The sequence below is a fragment of the Zonotrichia albicollis genome, chromosome 20 (genome assembly GCF_047830755.1).
Source record: "Zonotrichia albicollis isolate bZonAlb1 chromosome 20, bZonAlb1.hap1, whole genome shotgun sequence".
NCBI lineage: Eukaryota > Metazoa > Chordata > Aves > Passeriformes > Passerellidae > Zonotrichia > Zonotrichia albicollis.
In genome coordinates this window covers 12,126,141-12,146,530 of record NC_133838.1, presented here as the reverse complement: position 1 = coordinate 12,146,530, position 20,390 = coordinate 12,126,141, and the positions used below count along the sequence as shown (strand labels likewise).

General features: G+C 52.3%; 2 protein-coding genes across 4 annotated transcripts; both read right to left on the bottom strand.

Moving 5' to 3' along the window:
* Positions 1–4,877: 4,877 nt before the first annotated feature.
* Positions 4,878–8,446, bottom strand: HMGN2 (high mobility group nucleosomal binding domain 2). Its single transcript, XM_074555484.1, has 6 exons — positions 8,010–8,446; positions 7,419–7,463; positions 7,013–7,042; positions 6,437–6,487; positions 6,015–6,110; positions 4,878–5,673 (listed from the first exon to the last, which is right to left on the bottom strand). The coding sequence occupies exons 1-6, from the start codon at positions 8,022–8,024 to the stop codon at positions 5,638–5,640; spliced, it is 273 nt and encodes a 90-aa protein (XP_074411585.1). The 5' UTR covers positions 8,025–8,446; the 3' UTR covers positions 4,878–5,637.
* A 950-nt stretch (positions 8,447–9,396) lies between these two features.
* DHDDS (dehydrodolichyl diphosphate synthase subunit) lies at positions 9,397–19,690 on the bottom strand. Of its 3 annotated transcripts, XR_012583301.1 has the most exons (10): positions 19,574–19,690; positions 18,561–18,639; positions 17,674–17,790; positions 17,003–17,145; positions 16,276–16,392; positions 16,001–16,102; positions 15,233–15,347; positions 14,005–14,112; positions 9,635–11,259; positions 9,397–9,536 (listed from the first exon to the last, which is right to left on the bottom strand). XR_012583301.1 is itself a non-coding variant. In XM_074555482.1 (9 exons), exons 2-9 carry the CDS (start codon positions 18,621–18,623, stop codon positions 11,023–11,025), a joined length of 1,002 nt encoding a protein of 333 aa, XP_074411583.1. In that variant the 5' UTR covers positions 18,624–18,639; positions 19,574–19,690; the 3' UTR covers positions 9,397–11,022. The 3 variants fall into 3 exon arrangements, 2 of the variants coding, with proteins under 2 accessions (XP_074411583.1, XP_074411584.1); XM_074555482.1 differs by having other exon boundaries at positions 9,397–11,259; XM_074555483.1 differs by having other exon boundaries at positions 9,397–11,256.
* Positions 19,691–20,390: the final 700 nt, after the last annotated feature.

The window sequence follows — 20,390 nt, the reverse complement described above, 5'->3', positions numbered from 1 at the left end:
GTGTCAAGTGCTTTCCCTGCAATCTCGCCAGCTCTGGGAAGCAGCCACTTCCTTCCCAGCTTTCAACACCGTCCTTGGAAAAGATAAACACGGAAAGCATGTGCTGGAAGGAGATAACCCAGGGACTGAGGCGCTGGGGAGAGGGAAAGGTGAAGGAAAGCCAGAGACTGGTGGCATTGCCTCAGCACAATGCAGCACAATACAAATGCACTCCCTCGTTTTGGGAGCCTTTAACATGAGGCAGGTAAATGTTGGTGCCTGGCAAAGTGAGCCCAGAGTTTACAGCATCAGAAGAATCACTCTGGTTAGACTTAAGGAGATTAACACAGATGTTACAACTTAATTTCCTAGATTTGGCTCACAGAGCAAAAGCACAAACTCAAATACGGGAATGCAAAAGCAAAATGAAGTAACACAAAAAGCACAGGAGACTTTTCAATGACTAAATATGATATTACTTCTTTGAACATCACCACTTATTCTGTGATCTCAGGTTGAAGATTCAGCAAGTCTGATATGAGCAGTTTGTGCCAACAAGCCTAAAAGAGACCAGGCTTACAGGCTACCTATTTAAATCTGGGTTTAGGATATCCCTTCCCAAGCTGAGGACAGATGAGATGCAGAGTGGCAGCTCTAGTTTTAGGCTCAAACTTTCAGGACATGTGCCACAGCAGCTGCAATAACGGCCTGAGGAGGAAAAGGAATGGTCCAGCGATTCTCAAAATAGAATATGGGAAGCCTCAGATCAAAGGCTTGATATAACACGGATAAATTCCTTTGCAATGTCAGCTATGCCTGTAAACCGATGAGGAATTGAGCCCTCAGTGTGGATTTTGAGTCCAATCACACCGAGCGCTGGGCAGGAGGCTCAGAGAGGGCTCAGAGTGCTGGGCTGAGCGGGGTTTGCCCAGCTCCGGTCTCTGAGGGCGGCCGGGATGGGGCAGCGCTGGCTCCGCGTTCCGGGAGCCCCGGTCAGAGCGGGGCAGCCCCGGCCCCGCCGGGTTCGGGCTCCGCTCGGGCCCGGCCGCTCCGTTCGGGGCTCGCGGGTGCCCCCGTGCGGCCGCACCGGGAACGAACAGGCGGCTGCTCATCCCCGAGCGAGCTCAGCAATCCCCAGGGACCCCCGAGCTGGGGAACGAGCACCGGGGGCTCCCAAATCCGCCGTCCCCAGATCCAGCTCGCTCTGAAATCGTGGATGATTTTGCAAGAGAATTAATTCAGTATCGAGGGGATTTTTCTCAGCGGGCTGGGCAGCACAGCAGTTTTTGGATCATGGAATGGCAGGGAAACCTGGGCAGCTCCAGCCAGGCTGAGGGCACCAAAACCCATCCACAAACACCCCAGCACAGGAACAACCTCTGCTATTGCCTCCAGTGAGAAGGAGATGGTGAGAAAAGCCAATTTCATTGCCCAGGTTTGCAATCAGTCCTCGGGCTGAACTCAGAACCCCTAATACAGGAACGTTCAATCTTGTGCTGAGGGGAGACTGAATTCCATCAGGAAGCACCAAGACACCACTTCAATGGAATAAAAACAAACAAAATCTGTCTGGGCATTGCCAAAATAGTAATCCAGATTAATAGTAATCTGATAGTAACTCCTCTCCAGGAGGAGCCTGGCACACACACCCACCTCTGCACAGGGCAGAGCTGCAGCCTGCAGGGAAATCTGCTCCAAATCCAAAAGCAACCTCAGTGGGGTAACTGAGTGAGGAAAAATTGAATCTACTATCAGATCTCTTTAAAGGGGAAAAGTAGAAATTTTTTTGGGGGTTTATGTGTTCAGCAAAATGCAGAGAATTGTGGTACCTGCTCCACACCTGGGACTGCTCCTTCTTGGTTCTCCACGTGCTTTCTCCAGGCTGGTTTGCTGTACCCAAGGCAATGAAGTGTTTTTGTTTGGAGGCTTTAATGCATCTAAAAAAGTGTCAACTTTAGGAAGTTCTCCCTGAAATTTTCTGCTCCTGTTTCTTTTGCAGTATCATAGATCTTCTGCCTCCCCTCTTTATATAAAGAGATGGCTAAAAAGCTAAAAAAGAAAAATCAAAAAGACAAAACAGTTTTTAATAGAGTCTTTAAAAAGCCCAGTCTCTCACATCAGAAATCTTCTAAAGCCAACTTATTAAAGATCTTTATTAGCTTCAATCAACTTTACCACAGCTCCCCCTGTGCCATCTCCTTCCCATCCCTTACAAATGATGGGCTCACTCTGTAAATTGTGAGTTTAACTCAAGCTCCATTTCATCTCCACCGACTGCAGGAGAAGGTGCCATTGCTGAGGAATTATAGTCAGCAATATTAGTCCCTGGGTATGGCATTACCATATCTGGGATGATTTAGGGACAATGAAATCCCTGTGCCATCAAGCTGCGTGATTCCTCTGACAAAAATGATCCTGCAACTCAATATCCTCTGGATGCACTCACTGAATTCAGTCCATGTCCCTTCCTTGTTCCCTTTCAGCCCACCCGTGGCAGGGCTGGAGGAAACTGTTGCTTCTTCCAAAGAGAACTGAAGGCAAAAGCAAAACTGCTGCAGGGGGAATGATTCTGAAACTCAAATGTTCGTCCTGGGGCACTGTACTGGGAGGAGCAGGGCCCTGGGGAGCCCTCCTGGCATGGCCCAGTTCACCTGTTCTCGTGGGTTTTTGCCCAAATCCCTTTCAGTTTAACAGAAACCCATGGCTGGGGGAAAGGTGGCTCTGTGGGATATGGGGAAGTGACCACTGGTTGGCAACTTGCTCACATTAACTTCTGCTCAGTTTAATTGTTGCTGCTTTGGGGAGAGTCCAGAGACTTTGCTCTATAATTTATCAGTAATTTCACTGTTCTTAAAACCTCAGCAAAACCCTGAAGCATTGGGAAAACAAGGATCATCCCCAGTATCCACTTCCAGCATCCCAAAGGCTTCAGCCCTGAGCAGAACTTGGCCATTCTTTGCAACTTCACCTATTAAGAGGGTAATAAATGACAACAGCAGTTTGGCCCTATTTCCCAGGTGACTTGTGCTGAAATCAATAAATGCAGAAACAAATTAGTGGCAGAGTTCCAATATTGCATGGATTTAACCCATCCTGTGCCCAGCTTCAAGGCCTGCTGTGGAGCACAGAACTCATTTGCCTTTCTGTTGCCAGTGGTGACTTTCTGGCCCCTGGATGTGTTTCCCAAAGCTCCAGCAGGACAAATCCCGGCTGCTGCAGAGCCCACCCGAGGGACCAGCCTGTTAACTGCACCTGGCAGCACCAGCCCCATTCCCAACAGATGCACAAGAGACAATTTTCCGTGTAAAACGATTACAATTTAGCAGAAAAAAATGTCTGTTCAGCTTCAGGCGCTCTGGCAGGCGGCGATGCAGATTTGTGGTGCCTCTAACCACGAAGCAGGCACGGGCTGCAGCTCCCCAGCTCTAATTTACACAGCTAATTAGTTGGATTTACTGGCTTCAGCATCCCTCAGTCTCTATTTGCTTAAGGAGAAATAGATGAGCCCTGCCTGTCGAGTCAAGCCCAACAGGCCAATAACTCCAGCAGTGCAGGGCACAGCCAGGGTGAAGCAGCTCAGCACCCAAAATATCCTTGGCTTTCTGAGGAATTTAGGAGGCAGACCCACTTAAAATCAGTTTTTGTGCTTGGCTGGAGAAAACATCCTGCAAGGACCCCCACGGGTCAGCACGGGCTGCTGGGCTGGGGAGATGGAGAAGTTAAGGAGTGACTCCTCCAACAAAGAGCAGCCCTGGGCTCCCCTTCATTAGCAGCACTTTGTTAATGACGGGGTGAAGAGGTCACCCAGCCCGTGATGGACACAGGGAGCTCCAGAACATTCCAGCTGGAAATCGGGCACAGGCTCCCCCTCAGAGCCAGCTCCTCTGGAAGTACTTGGGCATTGGTAGGTGCCCAGCAAGGTAAATCTCTACAACAGCGAGCTACGCTGTTTCCAACTTTCTGATTTCAACATTTAATTATTATTTTCTTTTCCACAGTGACATCCCACTGCCCAGCCGCCCCAGCGACCACTTGGTGGCTGTTTCTGGGTGGGGTTTAATGAAGATTATTAAGGATTATTCACCATTATTTCTTTTCTGTTAGACAGAGCAGCTCCTGGGGCCACATCCCAATCTGCCTTTTGTGCCTGCAGCTGCTCCAGGACACTTCCAGCGCATTGGAAATTTCTGGATGTGAAACTCTGCCCTGCTCGTTTTCACTGGGTTCCCTCTGAAATCAGCACAGGTTGAAACAGGTCACTGAACTTAATCACAAACAGAAATCCCAGGGAAAGCCAAGCAGAGACAGAAAAAATATTCATCTGACAGCCACTGAAGGAGACATTTACACAGGGGGGTTTGGGTTTGGCTCTGCTCTGGAGTCTAAGTAGCAATTATAAAAATGGAGCATTTTTACTCAAAAAATCTCGTCTCCTGCTTAGTCACTACCCCAGCCAGGTCTGGATTCGATTAGCAGGAGCAACAATATTCAAGTTTAAGTGCAGAAATGTAACACATCATCAGTTTTATGGAGCCAGTTCTGGTTTCACTCCCAAGAAAAGCTCACCAGAATTTTACTTTTCTCTGCAGCAAGATCACTGTATTCCTCCCTGCTTCGTACAGTGCTACGTTTTAGAAAATAAAGAAAAATTAACTCAGTAGATTTATTTACATGTTCTGTTTTCAGCCTCCAAGTAAGCCAAGGCTCTAAAAACACCCTGCAGTGATCTAGCTTTTAGGCAAGGAAACCTCACTTTCAGGTAAGGAAATCTTGCTTTTCAGGTGTGAATTACAACAATTAATTATCTGAATGAAAGCACGAACACAGGCACGCAGAAAGCAAACGTTCTTAAACCACATGAAGTGAACTAAAGGCAGGAGAAATTAGAGAGCATTAAGAACAGTCCAAGCCAAACCGTATCCAGCTTTATTAAAGGTACTTTTCATGAACAATCATGGTAATTTAGGCAGGACATGGGCTACAATCCGCAACATTTTACAACAACTGTCAAACTCCCCTCCCTTTGTGGACTACCGGAATGGAGAAGTTGCTAAAAACCGTCAGAAATGTTCGGCTGGCACCGGGTGAGGTTTAGAGTGAGGGTGGGCGCGCTGTCTGACAGCGCTGCACAAACCCACCCTGACTTGGAGGGGAGCACGAACTGCAGGGGCAGAAATTCTGCATCTGAGGGTCCACAGGGGGAGAGAGGCAGAGCAGCTCCTTTCTGAGGCAGAACAGGCCAGGCTGGACGGCAGCAATGCAGAGCCAGCTCTGTGGATTGGAGTGACGGCTCGGGGTGAGCGGGGGACACCGGGGCAGGGCTGTGGCACCGAGGGCGCTCTGATGTTCACCGGGACACAACGGGAGGAATCCCTTCTTCCTCCCTGCAGGAAGGGCCCTTCTTCCAAAAACTGGGGGACTGGCAGAAGCTTTTCTTATTAAAATTTAGGTTTTGAGAAATAGACTAAATGGCTTTTGTCCCCATTGCCCCCCCCACCCCCCCCCCCCCAGAACACAACAATGAAGCGGTCTGTGTGCTAACAACATAGCTTAAAAAAAAGTAAACCAAAATTCTGCATTGTTATAAAACTTGATAAAAAATAGTATTTCAAACTGTACAGTCACCAGAAGTACACAGTTATCAAAAATTCACACGTTTTACTTGGCTTCACCAGCACCTTCGGCTTTCTGTGCCTGAAAGGAAAAGGGGAACAAGTCAACACATTAAAAACTGGACACTCATTTTTCTACACAGCAAAACCCTGAGCAGAACAAATCCTCCCTGGGCTGCACGACTCTGATTTTTAATAAAATTAAATTGAACATCTGTTGCACCATAAAACACAACTTAGAAGTTGCTATTTGAATTCACAGAAGAACAGTAACTTCCATGTGGCAACATCCCCTGGCAAACAGACAATTTAACTCTTTACCAGCACCCCCTGTGAGTGTTGTAAGCAGCACCCACAAGCCAAGGCCTGTCCCAGTCCGAGGGAAAGGAATCAATGCTGCTGCACACCAGCCTGCTGGGATACCTGGTCTGTTTTGGCATCTCCATTTTCTGCAGGGTTGTTTCCCTCCTTGCCAGCATCAGCTTTTCCTTTCTTCCCCTTGGGCACCTTCTCGCTCTTCTGTGAATGCAAGACAACATTTGCTGTCAGCTCCCAGAGCCAGGCAGAGCCACAGCACCCGTTGGGGTGCTGGCCCCAAAAGAACACAGACACCCAGGTTTGTTTGTGAAGGGGTTGACAGCAAGTGGGAACTCCTCACTTGGGTATTTTTAATGCAAATTCTGTGAAATCTGCAAGTTGTCAGTTCAGCTTTAGGATGCAGCTCCATTTCCTCACTGCACAGCTGTTCATCAAAGGTTTGTCAGCTGTTATCATTGCCGGGCAATGCCAAACCTCATCACACATTTATTCACCTCTCCAAACAGCCCTGACCCGACCCAACTCACCTTTGGAGCTGCTTTTTTAGGTTTGGGCTCTGGCTTGGGAGGAGCGGGCTTCTGCAAGGGAGAGAAAGCCTGGTCAGACACTGGTGGAGTGTTGGGCTTGACCTCCCGGCCCTCCCAGTGCCACCCTGCCATGGCAGGGACAGCTCCCACTGTCCCGGGGGCTCCCAGCCCTGCCCAGCCTGGCCTGGGCACTGCCAGGGATCCAGGGGCCTCCCCACCCTCACAGCCAGGAATTCCCTCCCATACCCCACTCTCTGGCAGTGAGAAGCCATTCCCCCTTGGTCCTGGCATTCAGGCCCTTGTTCAAGTCCTGCTCCAGAGAAACAAACTACTTTCTTTTCTTTTTTGTTAACGTTCAGGCCAAATAGCTTCATTTTAGGAAAGCAAATAAAGCATTTGGAACTGCAGCAGCTGTTTGGTTTGTCCATTATTTTACCACTCCCACAGCAGCACAGAATGGGGCAGGGCCTTAAGGCAGGAACTGAATTTGCACCTCCAGCGCTGACACACATTTGCACACCCAGAGGTCGTGTGTAAAACCAGCGAGTGTGGTGACACCAGCAAGAGGATACTCACAGCAGATAACCTCGCTGATCTCCGCTGGGGCTGTTGGAAAAGGAAAACAGTTCTATTGAAATGACACGGGATACCAACTCTCAACATCTCACAGACTTGCTCTCTTCCCAAAGTAGTCAATCCCCAGAAATTATAGCTCTTTAGTTTTTAGAAATTAAGATGGTAGTTTCCCAGTTTCCCTTTTTCTGTGTTCTCAAGAAACATGAGGCTATGCTGTTGAAATTACTAATAGCTAATGGTAGTTGAGTAGATTTTCCATGGTTAAAAAGCAGTTAAGACTTTGAAAAGTCAGAATCAATTGAGATAACCCTCCCCGCTACTCCCCAGTTATTCTGACGGCGTTAAACCTCATCTTCCAAGGGAAACACTTGATGATCCAACTTTCTCAAAACACTGAACTTCTTACCTCATCCTTAACTTTGGCCTTATCGCCCTTGGTCTCTCCTTCAGCCTGGGGACAGGGACACAGGTTGTAGGGACCGGTGATGGGCAGGGCTCCCGTTCCCCGCCGTTTTCCCCCAAATCCCGGGGGCACCGTCCCCGTGGCGCCCGCGGGCGGGGCGGGGGATGCCGGGCACGGCCCCGCACGGCGCGGCCCAGGCGGGCCCCGGGGCCGGTGCGGGGGCGCCGCAGCCGCTCGGGGCGGGCCCCGCTCCCCATCCCATCGCCATCCCTCCCCTCCCGCCCCCGCCGTTTTGGCGGCAAAGCGCCGCCGCCGCTTCCCGCCCTTTCCCGCCCGCACCGGCGCTCCCCTCCCCCTCCCCTGGCCCCGACCTCCCGCCAAAACCAACCGGTTCGGACCGGCGGGCCCCTCCCGCCGCCCGGGCCGCGCCGGTACCGGCCCCGCGCCGCCCCCACCCCGCGAGGCCTCGCGGCTCCGTTACCGCCCCGAACGCGCGGGGGGAGCGCTGGTCCCGCCCCCCCTCCCACAGGCGGCTCCGTGAGGGGGGAACGGGCACCGTGTGAGGGGGGAGAGGGCGGCGGGGGCGGCACGTACCTTTCTCTTGGGCATGGCTCCGCGTGTGCGAGTGTGTGTAAATGTGTGTGCGTGTGTAAATGTGTGTGTGAGTGTGCGGAGAGCGGAGCGCGCCGGGCGCCGTGAGGGGGCGGAGGGAGCGGCGCGGGAGGCGGGGGTGCGGGAGCCGGGCGCGCTGGCGGCGCTGCGGAGCGGAGCGGGGCGCTGCGGAGCGGGGCGCGCTGCGCTGCGGGGCTGCACCCGGCGGGCTGCGCTGGTCCCGACCCCACTAATTGGAATCGGGTGTTTATAAAGTTTTATATAGAGCCGGACGCGGCCCAACCGGTTCCAGCCGGATCCCCGCCGCCCCGCGCGCCCATTGGCCCGCGCGGGTCACGTGGGCAGGGGCCAAGGCGGGGAGGGAAGGAGGGGATGGGGGGGCGCGGAGGGGGCGGCGCGCGCGCCATTCACCCCCCCCACCCCGTGCGCGCGCGCGGGAAACCCGCGGGGGGGGGGGGGGGAGGGAAAAATGGGGGGGAAAAGGGGAAAATTGGGGATGTGAAAAACGGCTCGGGAAAAAGGGGGGCAGGAACACCCCGAACCCCGCCGCCAGCCCGCGCAGGTGAGCGGAGCTGTTCGTTCAGCACCTCCCGCCCCGCGGCCCCTCCCCGGGCGAGCACCGGGCGCCCTTTCCCTGTGCAAACGCCGGGGATGCGGGAGCTGGGTCCGGAAAGGAGGCGGCAGCGCTGGAAGCAGAGAGAGAAATGTTAAAAAGCAATAAAATGACGTTCAGTCAGTTCCCACAGGTGCCCGCTGCTGGTGCCAGGGAAGTTGGGCTCCTTCCAAGAGGGGCCATGGCTCACAGCTGGCACAGCCCCGGCCCCGGGCTGTAAATCCAGCCCAACATCTCCATCACCGCTTCACCGTGCCCTCAACCTTTCACTTTCTAGTTCAGCCTCGTTCAGAACAACACCCCAAGGAGCAGCCCGTCCCCCTTCCCTGCCCAGGTAAATCCACACTGTTTCACATTTCAGCTGCACATTTTTCCAGCCATGCTGATTTTTCCCATCTCCAGCCCATATAAATTAATGATGGAGGTGCTGTTCTCACTGACAGAAGCCTGTGGCTCTATTCCCACAGATTCACTGCAAAGATGCACTCCTGAAACCCTGGGGTCTGCCAGGTAACTCATCTCCACCCTCTAACAAATAACTGCAATTGCATTTACAGGAATAACTGATGCAGGTGAAATGCACAAATTCAGGTAACAGGAACCTTTTGCCACTGCTTGAAGGGCTCTTCCTCCTCCCCTGCTCCATAAAATGGATTAAAACTTCCCAAACAAGTATTTTATAAACCAGACCCTTCACTTACCTCCCCTGCATCAGGACCAGTACTTTGTGGAAAGCCACCTCTGTGGCTTTTGTCACCTGTAGAGTCAGAACACAATAAAAACTTTTTTTTTTCCTTAAGGTAAAAATGCATTTTTTGAGTAGAAGTCTCCCCACCAGCCTGGCAAAGCAGACTGGAGAGTTTCCACCTCATGGAGAGTACACTGCTTCCAGTTTCCTGAAACATGAAGAAAATAAAATACAGCAAAAGAAGTTTAAAATCAACAGCTCTCATCATCTCAGCACATTTTCAGCCAAATTCTCTTTGCTACTTACACAAGAGGTGGAACCTGCACAGCTTCACTCTTTGGGGCATCAGCAAACTGCTCCCACTGCACTGTAAAAATAACCTTCAAATCATTCCCAGGCTAGCAGGAATCACAAGAGGAGTCTGTCACAGATTAAATATTATATTGACCCTGGATTCCAGCTTCATCACACCTTAAAATAAGCAGCTCCACATACTTTTAAACATTCAGGTTATTTTTTAAATAACTTTGGTATGAATATACTTTATTCCCAGTTTGACTACACAGTTCTTCACAATCACAGGCCAAGTGCTCAGTGTGCAGCACTTACAAGGCTGTTAAATCTGCATTTTGTGGTTTTCACCTGGAGGTAAGAAGAAACACTTCAAAACCCAGCAACAGCTGGCACTGCCACACGTGTGTGTGCAGCAGGAGCAAAAATCAAGACATTTTCAGTGACTTTGATCGTGGGGACGGAAACCAGGAGGAACGAGAGATGGAAACAACCCCGGAAATCAGCTTGTCCATCTCCCTGCCAATGGAAAACAGAGAACAAGCAATACTCCACAGCTGCTCTGGCCACTCCCTTTAGGATCAGCCAAACTGCCCCTCTGAACCATCTGGGGTGAGAGGTTGGTTTTGGCTACTGTATTCCTGAATTAGGCCCTCCCTCATTCCCTGCAGCTCCCTCAGAGGGTCTGGCATGTGGCAGCCATCACCTGTTTAGCCAATTCCCTTCCTGAGAAGGTTCATTCCCAGCCAATCCTTTATCCTGCCTGCTCAGAGCCTTTCCCAAGGTCAGTGTGGTGCAGCACCTTCTGCACCTGGCTTTTCCCCAACACACTGCTCAGGAGAGATCTCAGAACCTGCTGAAGCTTTGGGGCAGCTTTTTTTCCTTACAGCAAGGCTGGAACCCTTCCTTTATCTCTCTGGAGACCAGGAGAGGACACATCCCACCCAGCAGTCAGGGGAAAAAGACAAGATGCTCTCAGTGAGCAGGCAGAGGGGAATGCCCCTGACACCAGAACAATCCTCTCCCTTGATGGGACAGCAGAGCACATCTCAACAGGAGATTCCCTGCTGCAGAGCCAGGGAAAGAACCTGAGCCCAGACTGATTTAACAGGACCGAACTGGTCTGGCTGGGCCAGCTCAGGAGCAATCAGAGAGCTGGGGCAGGCTCATTGCAGTTAACTTCTTGTCACCGGAGCACCTGGGCTGCCGAGGGCCCAGCAGGGTGCAGGGCTCTGTCACCAGGGCAGGGAGGTGACACAGGACGGCAGCACCTTCCTCAGCAGCCTGACAGGCCAGGAGAGTTCTCAGCAGCCATCCCTGCCCGGGCAGGGCCAGCGGGACGGGAGCTCCTGGCGCAGCCACGGCTCGCCCCGCAGGCCGTGCTCCCAGAGGCAGCACCTGTGTCACGCAGACACCGGACACAGTCTCTCCAAGAAGTCAGCTCTCTTGTGCTCCAGGGCCTGCAGGAAGCCCTGGATCCTCTCCTCCCTCAGGGCCGTGCACTTCTGCAGCAGCGAGCGCCGGCGCCGCGAGTCTCCGTGGGACAGGCAGCCCTCCTGCTGCAGCCTCCTGCTCACGTACGCCTGGTCCCTCTCCAGCTGCTGCCGCCTCCTCTCCTCCAGGTAGGAGTCTCTGGCCTTCTGGAGGGAAAAGCACGAGTGTCAGCACCTTAGCTCACCTGTGGGACAGGGCACAAACAGCCTCTGCTTGGCTGTGGAGCTGCAGCTTCACTCTGGCTCTGCCTGTTCCACCTTGAGGCAGCCTGCCCAAAAACACAGGGATGTCCTCCTGGGCCTGGCCTCTGAGACACAGCTCTGCTCAGAGCATGAACTCCTAGTTAGAACAGATAAAAGTCAGGACAGATTGTGGAAAAACCCTCAGATACTGGAACCAGAGAGGAACAGCTACAGGAGAGCTCCTGAACCCCAACATGCACACTCACTACTGTTATCACAGCGTTTTTGATCCTATTCTCCTGGCGGCTGGAAGGTTTTAGGGGATTCCAAACCATGACTTGCAGGGCAGTTCTTTGAGATGATCCAGTATTGAGCTAATCAGCTTTAAAACAAAAGCAGGAATAAGCTCAGCATTCCCAAATTTCCGTGATCTAAGGGTGTACTGGCTTGAGACACAGCAGGAGAGAGGCAAAGGCTGGAGCCATCCTTGTCTACCCAAGTATTTGAAATGTTTTGTTGTAGAACATCACTTTTAGATTTCTCCTTATTGCACACATCCTGGCCTGCAGCTTCCAGCAGCAAAAACACATCAGCAGGCAGGAATACTGAGGTTCTATTTTTAAAAACTGTAAAACTGGTCACTGTGACATAAACTCACACACACACACACACACTTGGGAAGTGCTGGTCTTTCAAGCAAGCAAGAAGAATAATTACTGTAATGAGAGCCTGACTCACTCATCCCCACACTTTTCCTGAGCCCAAGGCAGCTATAGCTCTGGAAATTAGCTCTTGTTGTGCTGGCAGTGTGAGCAGAAATATCCCCAGCAAACCCACTGAATGGATGCACTCAGGGCTGGCTGCAAGGATCACCAAGAGCCTGCTGAGCAGGAGACTTCAATCCCTCAAAGCTCAACTCTGTTTGTGGCCCAGGAAAGACTCAGCTCACCCCTGCAGGGGCAGGCTGGCCAGCCAAGCCCTGCATTCCTTCCCAGATCTACCAGGTACCAAAAGCAGGCTCCAGCTGATCCTGGGACTCCATGGAGAGCAACAACCAGCTGGGAAATAAAATGGCAGCCACTGAAGGTGATGCTGTTTGAGCTGATGGAAGGAGGATTTCTTTTATCCAAGGTCTCCAAATCAAGGGGGATTTCTGTACCTTGTCACCCCTTCCGTCCTGCTGCCCATCCACACTCCAAAAGCAGCAGCCCACTCCCAAAGCAAACACAGCTGCTGTAAAACATCCTGGATTCCCAGCAAGTCCCCCCCCAGTCTCCCCATCCTCACTGACAGCAACCCTCCCACCAAGAGAATTTGCTTTGTGACCTCTTTTGCATTTCAAGATCACCTATTTTAAATTCTAAAAGACCCAGCTCCTAAATCTCAGTTTCTCTGAGGGAGAAGTCCTCCCTTTGCACAATTGTGAGGGTTCCCTGGAAAAAGGGCAGCCTCAGACGCTGCAAAGTGGCTCTTACAGGGGGAAAACTGACCAGAGGACAAACGTGGACAATGAGAAACCTTGATAATAGCATGGCATGAACACATCCAGCCACCAACCAGAACTAAGAAAAGCTGAGAATAGCTGGGAACAGAAGCTGCGTTTGTTGCCTGTCAGAAACCAGCACCAGGAGCAAAGTCAGAACAGTGACCTTACTGTTCCAGACAGAGGCCAAGCTCATGGCAATGACAAACACTACTGCCTTTTCTGCTTCCCTCTTCGTGCAGAAGGTGAACTGCCATTAGTTGTACTAATACAATGAATTGCTGGTAGGAAAAGGGCAGACTTGGGCCAGAAATAGGAACAAAAGAGGTTAAGGACATGGAGAGTTTGGATGCTGCCAGACTGGCTGCACTTGATTAAATTCAGCCATAGCCACAACTGGCTATAATCTCTTTGACAACTCTCAGGGGTGAGCAAGGTCCCTGAAGGTAGAAAAGGGCAGTGGAATGCCTGCTTTTAAAAAGAGGACCCAAATAATTAAGGAACAGACACACTGAGCAGCGAGATGTGGTGGGGATGAAGAGCTGCCACCCTGAGGTCCTTCTGCCAATCACTGCTGCTGCCTCATACATTTCTCCATCAGGAGTTCCAGCTCCCACACTGGTTTTGCTTAAAAATAGCCAAACTCCTATCTCGCTACTGAACTGGCCAGCTGTAGCAGAACCAGGTCAGGGAGAGCTCACAGGCTAAAAGGAGAGGAACAACGTCAGTGAGCAGAAGGAACAATCCCTTCAGCAGGTACAGAAAGGGGACACTTGTCCCCAGACTCACAGCTCAGGCTGCCTCATTCCAGCTCCCAGAAAGGAAACTCTACACCCCCTTGTAACAGCCCTAAAAACAACAGTGGAGTTGGAGGAAGAGCATGTGAGTACTCCCTGCTTGGTGCAGTGTGAGTGCAGGTTTCACCCTGTGGCACACCAGCAGTGTCCCTGGGTGTGCGAGCCCTGGCACAGATGCTCCAGCTGCTGCAATGAGTGACAGAGACAGGGCTGACTTTGGAGATTCTGGGTCTTGCTGAAAGTAGAGGAGCCTGGCCACACACCGAGACCTTGTAACAAACCTCAGGGGTACAGCAGGAGCAACACATGAGCTGCTACTGAAACAAGATCTTAACTAACAACCACTGCTGCCCCTCTGCAGCCTCTCACCTGAGCTCCGCTGCTGTGCCCAGCTGGGGCTGGGCCTCCCACTTCCCCAAGGCTCCTTACCTGTAAAGCACTGTAGTTCATCTGGAACTGAAGGATAGCTTCACACAAGTTCCAAAAGGAATATTCTGGCCACAAGACTGATTGAAACACCAGGCATGAATGGGATGTCTGCAGAAAGCAAGATCACCAACAGTTTTATCACTGAGCAAGAGAAAAAGTCATTAAGATGCAACTCTGTTGGGCAAACTGTGCCACTTTCCCCACAAAGGTTTTACCTAGCCCGTTATCAGATTCTACTTAAAGTGAGGTAAAAAGCAGCTAGGAGTCTGAAACTGCACAGTGTAGAGTCCTTCTAATTTGTTTTCAATGCTGGGACACCAGTCATCCACTCCTGCAAAGGCATCAGCAGAATTCTTTCTAATGCTGTGTTGCTCTTCAGAGAGGTATTTTTAATAGCTTAAGCATCACAGACTTATAAAAACCCTAAAATAGCAACACTGGAGTACCAAAGGCTGAGGGAATAACAGTTGAACTGAGGATCAGGACATGACATTTAAGCCATTCTTCAAATGACATCTCATGATATTCCTTACTGCCCACTCATGGCATTTAAAGTGCTTCATGGAGCCAAGAGCTGTGGTGCACTGAAGATATCCTTGAGCTGGAAGATGAAAGATTTCAAGTCAAAACCTATTTTTGCCACCAAGTTCCTCAGAGTTTGAGGTGAATGTGTTCCTATGATGACTGCTAAAACAATCCAACACTTAACAGGACTCCTGTACCACCGAGAGGAGCAAGCCAAGTGTTATTTCATAGCATCAACACCACCCAGGGTATGGGTGTGCCCAAAAACAGGGGGAGGAGAGGGGATGCCTTGGTAGGTAAGCACAGCTGAGGCCAGACAACTTCTGAGAACTTGCCAATTAAATAATTTGGAATGGGAATAATTTGATGTGGTTGCCTAAAGGCAATTTGGTTTTGGCTCCATGTCCAATAACATGTGAGCTTCAGCTGAAGCAACTCCACTCAAATGTTCTCTACAAACAAGAAATTATCTAAAGGCGAGGAGAGGAGCCAAGGGATGAGAATTCATGATTTTAAGCAAACACAGATCTGCCAGACACAGATTGCTCAGAGGTGCCCCAGCACTCAGCCCATGCTGGAAGTTACCTGACCCCAGCAGAAGGAGATGCAGAGCCCTCACATCTGCCTGCACCTGGAGTCAGTGGAACAGCAGCACCCTCTGAGGCAAAGGTGGAATATCCCAAGGAGAGAACAGAGACTTTACCTGCCAGAGCAAGAAGTCACTGAGGCGAACCTCCCCAGAGGTCCTGATCAGCAGGTCAGGGTCGGGGGAGTTGTTGGTGTACAGACATTTATCCAGCAGCGACTCAGACACGTCACTGAAAGAGACACAGCTCGTCACACACCCTCCTGGCCTGATGGATGTGCCACAAACCAGAACTAAGGGGTTTTCTGTAAATTCAGGGCTGCAAATTAAAACTGGGTGGGAGAGCTGAACCACAGTCAGCCATCCACTTGCTTCTTTTAGACACTGCTGTCTGCTCCACAGGCTATTCCAAACGCTGCTTCAAGCCCCCAGAGCATCCCACTCCATGCTCTTTGAAACATAACACAGTGGTGGAAGCAGACTGTGAGGGCTTCCATCTGCAGCAGGGAGCAGAGAGTAACTATTCCTTCTCCTTCAGGGTGGAGGAACAGTGCAGCATTCATGATTCATCTGTTGTTTGACCTCATAGCTAAGACTGTCAGCCAAGCAGCCAATTGTTGTGGCATAAAATCTGCCTTCACATTTAAACTAACTTAAGACACAGACCTAATTTCTCTTCTGCCTTGGTTGTGTATCTATCACCATGGTAACTGCAATAATAAAAGCCAAACACTGCATAGTAACTTTAAATCATTTGTTCCAGTCCCGCTGGTTTAATGAGATCTATTTAAAAGCCACTGGGCCTCTGAGAGGTTTCTCCTGCAGTGTGAGTGGTGAGGCAGGCAGGATTCACCCCAAAGGCTCACACAGAAAGCCAAGAGTTACCTGGGCTCCAGCAGGCCTTGCTCCACGCCCCAGGCCATCTCCCTGACAGCATTGCTGATCTCATGTCTCGATGTGTAAGCAAAGCAGACGTTCAGAAAGCACCTGCACAAGGAAACGCTGTGAGAGGCCCATCCTGGGAATGCCCAGCACACGACAGTGATGTGTGCTTGGAGGACCAAGAAGGAAAAAGAGGTGCAGCGTGTCTGACAAGTCCCAGCCCTCAGGAGGAGGAGGAAGACGTGAGCTGTCAGCTCTTTAAACCGGGTGTCACTCACTTGTTGTAGTTCCTGGTTGCCAGCACAGCCTGGGCAATCAGCTCCTGGATATCCACGGGCAGGAGGGGCAGGTCCCCGAGGACACGGATGCACACCCCGTGCTTCTTCAGGTTCTCCCTGCACCCAACCAGTGGGGACCACAGAAAACACATCAGTCCCTGCTGCACAGGGCCAACACCCACCCACAGCCTCAGCAAAGCTGGGCCTGGAGAGAGGCAAAACCACCACATGCTTTTCAGGTGTGCCAAGCTGGCTGAGATTTGATCATCCCAAAGCATTCCATAACGGCACAGTGATCATACCCCACACCTCCTCCTGAGGCACAGACATAACCAAAGGACAGGACATGATCACAGACCAGGCATCCCTACCTGGGGAGGCTTAGAATACAACCACAGGCTCTGGGCACCTCTAACAAAACCAAAAATTAAGACAGAGCTTTGACATTTCACGAAAACAACATCTGTCACTCTGTGTTTCTGATTGTGCTCTGTGATTCCGATTGTTTATCTGAAAGCTGTCCTTGTCCCCACGGTCTGGGTGGCACAGTTGTCCCAAATGTGATGTGCAGGGGCAGCGTGCATGCACAGAGCTGTACACCCCACCCAGGCAGGCACAGCCCCTCCAGCCCCTGACTGCAGGTGGAGAAGGCTCTCCTCATTAATCCATTCTCACAATTTGTAATGTCCCTGCCACTCATGGTGTCCTGCCCCAGTTCCACTCTTACTGCTCCTCCAGGAGGCGGCTGAACTTCTGTCTGGCCAGGTCCATGAGCCCATCCACCTCCTCCTTGGAGCGTTTGAAGTTCTCAATGCTGAAGGCATAGACTGTCACCTCCCGGATGCCCAGGTTCAGGCACCACCTCAGCGTCTGCAAGGAGACAAAATGTGACAATCAGGCCAGCAGGACACAACTGCTCCATGTGAAATCTTCCTGTGGCTTCCCACCAGGCCAGGAATGGATCAAAATAAATGACTATCAAAAACATGGAACCCCTAGATGTGAATTTCAGATTCATATTAAAGAACAGGAGGAAAATACCACTACCTGAGATGAGAACCCACCACAGGGAACTCATCCAGCCAGGAAAAGCACCATAAATTATATCACAGTGCACTTTTCAAAATGGTTTCAGAGAAAGTCAACCTGTTTCACAGAAATAAAAGCCTTGGGATCTGTAAGGTAGATACTTTAATTGAGTGCAGAACAGAAGGAAAAGCAGCTGAATAGAATGACTCTGCAGGATAACACAGAGAGGGAGGAGCTCATTTGTGAATCCTGATGATGAACAGCAGCTCCAAGCATGGCAAGAGTAGAGAGAAGGAACACAGGACACCAGTCCAGCGGCAAACCCAGCTCCAACTCCCACCACACAAAGGCAGAAAACATCCTCCCCACCTGTGCCAGCTTATCAAAGCCTTGGGAGTGTCCCTGCTGCCTCTCCACGTGGCACTTCTGGGCGTAGCGGCGATTGCCGTCCATGATGAAGGCGACGTGCTTGGGCATTGGGCCTGCCTGCAGACAGGGAGAGGCACAGGAGGGCAGCAGGTGAGCAGGGCTGTCCCACCGAGAGCCCAGCCTGTCCCCTGCGTGCTCCCAGGGCTGTCTCCTGCAGCTGGAAGGAGCAGGGTGCTGGTTCCCTCCCTGCCAAGCCCAGTCTGGGATCTCCAAAGGAACAGCTCAGTGCTGACAAGGGCCTGAGCTGGAAGGCAGCTCTGCCCTCCCCACTCCTCAGTTCAGAGCTGCAGTGCTGCCACAGCTGCAGCCAGGGACGGGCACACAGGGGTTTATGCTGCATTTCCTATTTCAGAGCTCAAGGGCCTTTTCAGACACAGTTACCTTCAGAAAACACAAGAAAAGGCCATTAGACTTCCCCACACAAAGAGCAGTGCTCCTTCCCATTGACCTCACTGGGGCAGCACCACCAGTCTCAGGCCTGAGCAAGGAGAGAATTTTCCTGGAACTGGTGAGATTTTGTTCCAATACTCAGTTTCATTCTTTAAACTCCCAGCATGAGGATCTCTCTTCTCTCCCTCCTTCCCATGCCCTGCCTTCCTCAGCAAGGGCACAGATCCTTATTGGCAAGCACTGCCTGCAGTCCTGCTCATTTGCAAGGCTAAGCCCAAGCAATCTCCCAGCCTGGGATGGAGTTTAGGGATGCACATCCAGTGCCAGCACTAAATGTAGCCTTGCCAACAACTCTCCCTTTCCAGAGCTCTGCAGCCGCAGAGTCATTTCCACCCTGAAGAACCTGCCAGCTCCTCACCACAAAATCCACCCCTTACCTTAATGATGTTGGCACAGAACCTCTCTATGATGGTCAGCTCGCCCTCTCTGATCCACGACATTTTTTATTGAGAGCTCCTTTATCAAAGGGAAGATGAAAATAAAGGGGTTAAAGGTGATTGTTTGAGCCCAAAGCAAATAAACCACCTGGGAAAAATCAACTCTGATTGCTGCTCTGGAGCCCTTTACATTGTGCGAGTCCTTGGATAAGCAGGCAGTGGGGAAGCTCAGAAACAGGCTCTGGAATTTTCCAGCTGTGTCATCTGAGTGGATTCTGCACCAGCTGGTGCAAGGAGAACCATCCCCGAGTGCTGCAGCCTGCAGGGCTGCTCCGTACAGACCCAGACCAGCACAAACAGCCCAGACCCAACGGCCTGGACCTCATCCCACCATGCAGGGGCAGCAGCAGATCGCGTTACACTCGTGAGCTCATTCCCCGTGTGGGCTTTCTCGGCCTGCTCCCTCAGGAGGGGATCCCTACCCACAGCCACAAACATCAGGGCAGGGAACCGCTGAGCCTCGGGCTGCTCCTACAGCTCCTGACGCAGGGCTCGGGCAGAGCTCACCCGGCGCCACGGCTGGCTGCTGACGGGCACCTAACGGCGGCCGGTGTGACCCAGGGCTCCCGCACAACGCCCTTCAGAGAGGCCGTGCCCGCCCGGGGCAGCGCGCCGAGGGCCGTGCCCGCTCCCCGGGAGCCCCCGGGACCCCGTCCCGCCGCCGGCAGCAAGCGGAACCGGCCAAGAGCGGGGAGCACAGCCAGACCCTCGAGTGCCCCCGGACTCGGGATCCCCCCGGGCCTTCCCGCGCGGGAAGTGCACGGTGGGGAGGGGGCGTCCCTCAGGCCTCAGCCGGCTCCGCGAGGGGAGGGAGACGGCCGCCGGCGGGAGAGGCACGGCGGAAAGAGACACAACCCGCCCGCCACGCCCCCGCCGTGCCCGCTCATCCCCGGTAAGCCCCGTTATGCCCCGTTATGCCCCGAGTCAGCCCCGGCTCTCCCCAGTCCCGGTACCTGCCCCGGCGGCGCCGCCTCAGCCTCCGCCGGACGGTGACGTGCCCTTCCGCTTACGTCACACGGCGGCGCGCGCCGGACGGGGCGTGGCGGGGGCGGGGCTGCGCGTGCGCAGGGCGGGGGAGCCGCGAGGGGAGGGGAAGATGGCGGCGGGGGAGCTGTGAGGGGAGGGGGAGATGGTGAGGGACAGAAGGCAGCGTGGATCGGCAGGAAACTCTCCCTTTGTGAGCGTGGGGGTTCTCAAAGCAGCTGTGACTGCCCCTGGATCCCTGGAAATGTCCCAAGCCAGGCTGGACATGGAGGCTTGGAGCAGCCTGGGATGGGGAAGATGTCCCTGCCATATCAGGGGTGGGATTATTGGGTGGGCTTTAATGTCCCTTCTACCCAAACCGCTCTGTGTTTCTGTGGCAGGGCTGGGACACTTTTGGGAAGGTGGGATCTGGTTCCCTGGGCTCCTCAACCCACACAAAAAACCACAAGTGACCACACACAGGACTTCACCAGCAGCCATTGCCCATGGTCTTTATTAATTTTTTTTTTCCAGAAAAGAAAAAAAAAACCCACATTTTACATAGTTGGTACAAAAACAAAAATAAAACGAGAAGAAGGGGGGGAAACCTGCAGCAACAGGAGCTGAGGGTGTCACTGCAGGGACCACGGCAGGAAATGTCTTTGGGAAGTGTGAGTAACTGCTCAGGGTCACCCTGAGCCCCACACACACACACAGACCCCACATCCCCTCCCTCCCACCCTGTAAAACTTCACGGGTTTGACACAAACGCTTTGGTTGCTAGCAGTAAACAACATGGATTACATT

What these genes read in the sequence shown, in the direction of transcription:
- DHDDS (XM_074555482.1), bottom strand. Translation starts at nt 18,623, where the DNA reads ATGTCGTGGATCAGAGAGGGCGAGCTGACCATCATAGAGAGGTTCTGT. An exon ending in TCTGTGCCAACATCATTAAG is followed by an intron (nt 17,791 to 18,560) that starts GTAAGGGGTGGA and finishes CCCTGTCTGCAG; the next exon opens with GCAGGCCCAATGCCCAAGCA. An exon ending in CAAGGCCTGCTGGAGCCCAG is followed by an intron (nt 15,348 to 16,000) that starts GTAACTCTTGGC and finishes TGTCTCTTTCAG; the next exon opens with TGACGTGTCTGAGTCGCTGC.
- HMGN2 (XM_074555484.1), bottom strand. An exon ending in GATCAGCGAGGTTATCTGCT is followed by an intron (nt 6,488 to 7,012) that starts GTGAGTATCCTC and finishes TCTCCCTTGCAG; the next exon opens with AAGCCCGCTCCTCCCAAGCC. An exon ending in CTAAAAAAGCAGCTCCAAAG is followed by an intron (nt 6,111 to 6,436) that starts GTGAGTTGGGTC and finishes TTGCATTCACAG; the next exon opens with AAGAGCGAGAAGGTGCCCAA.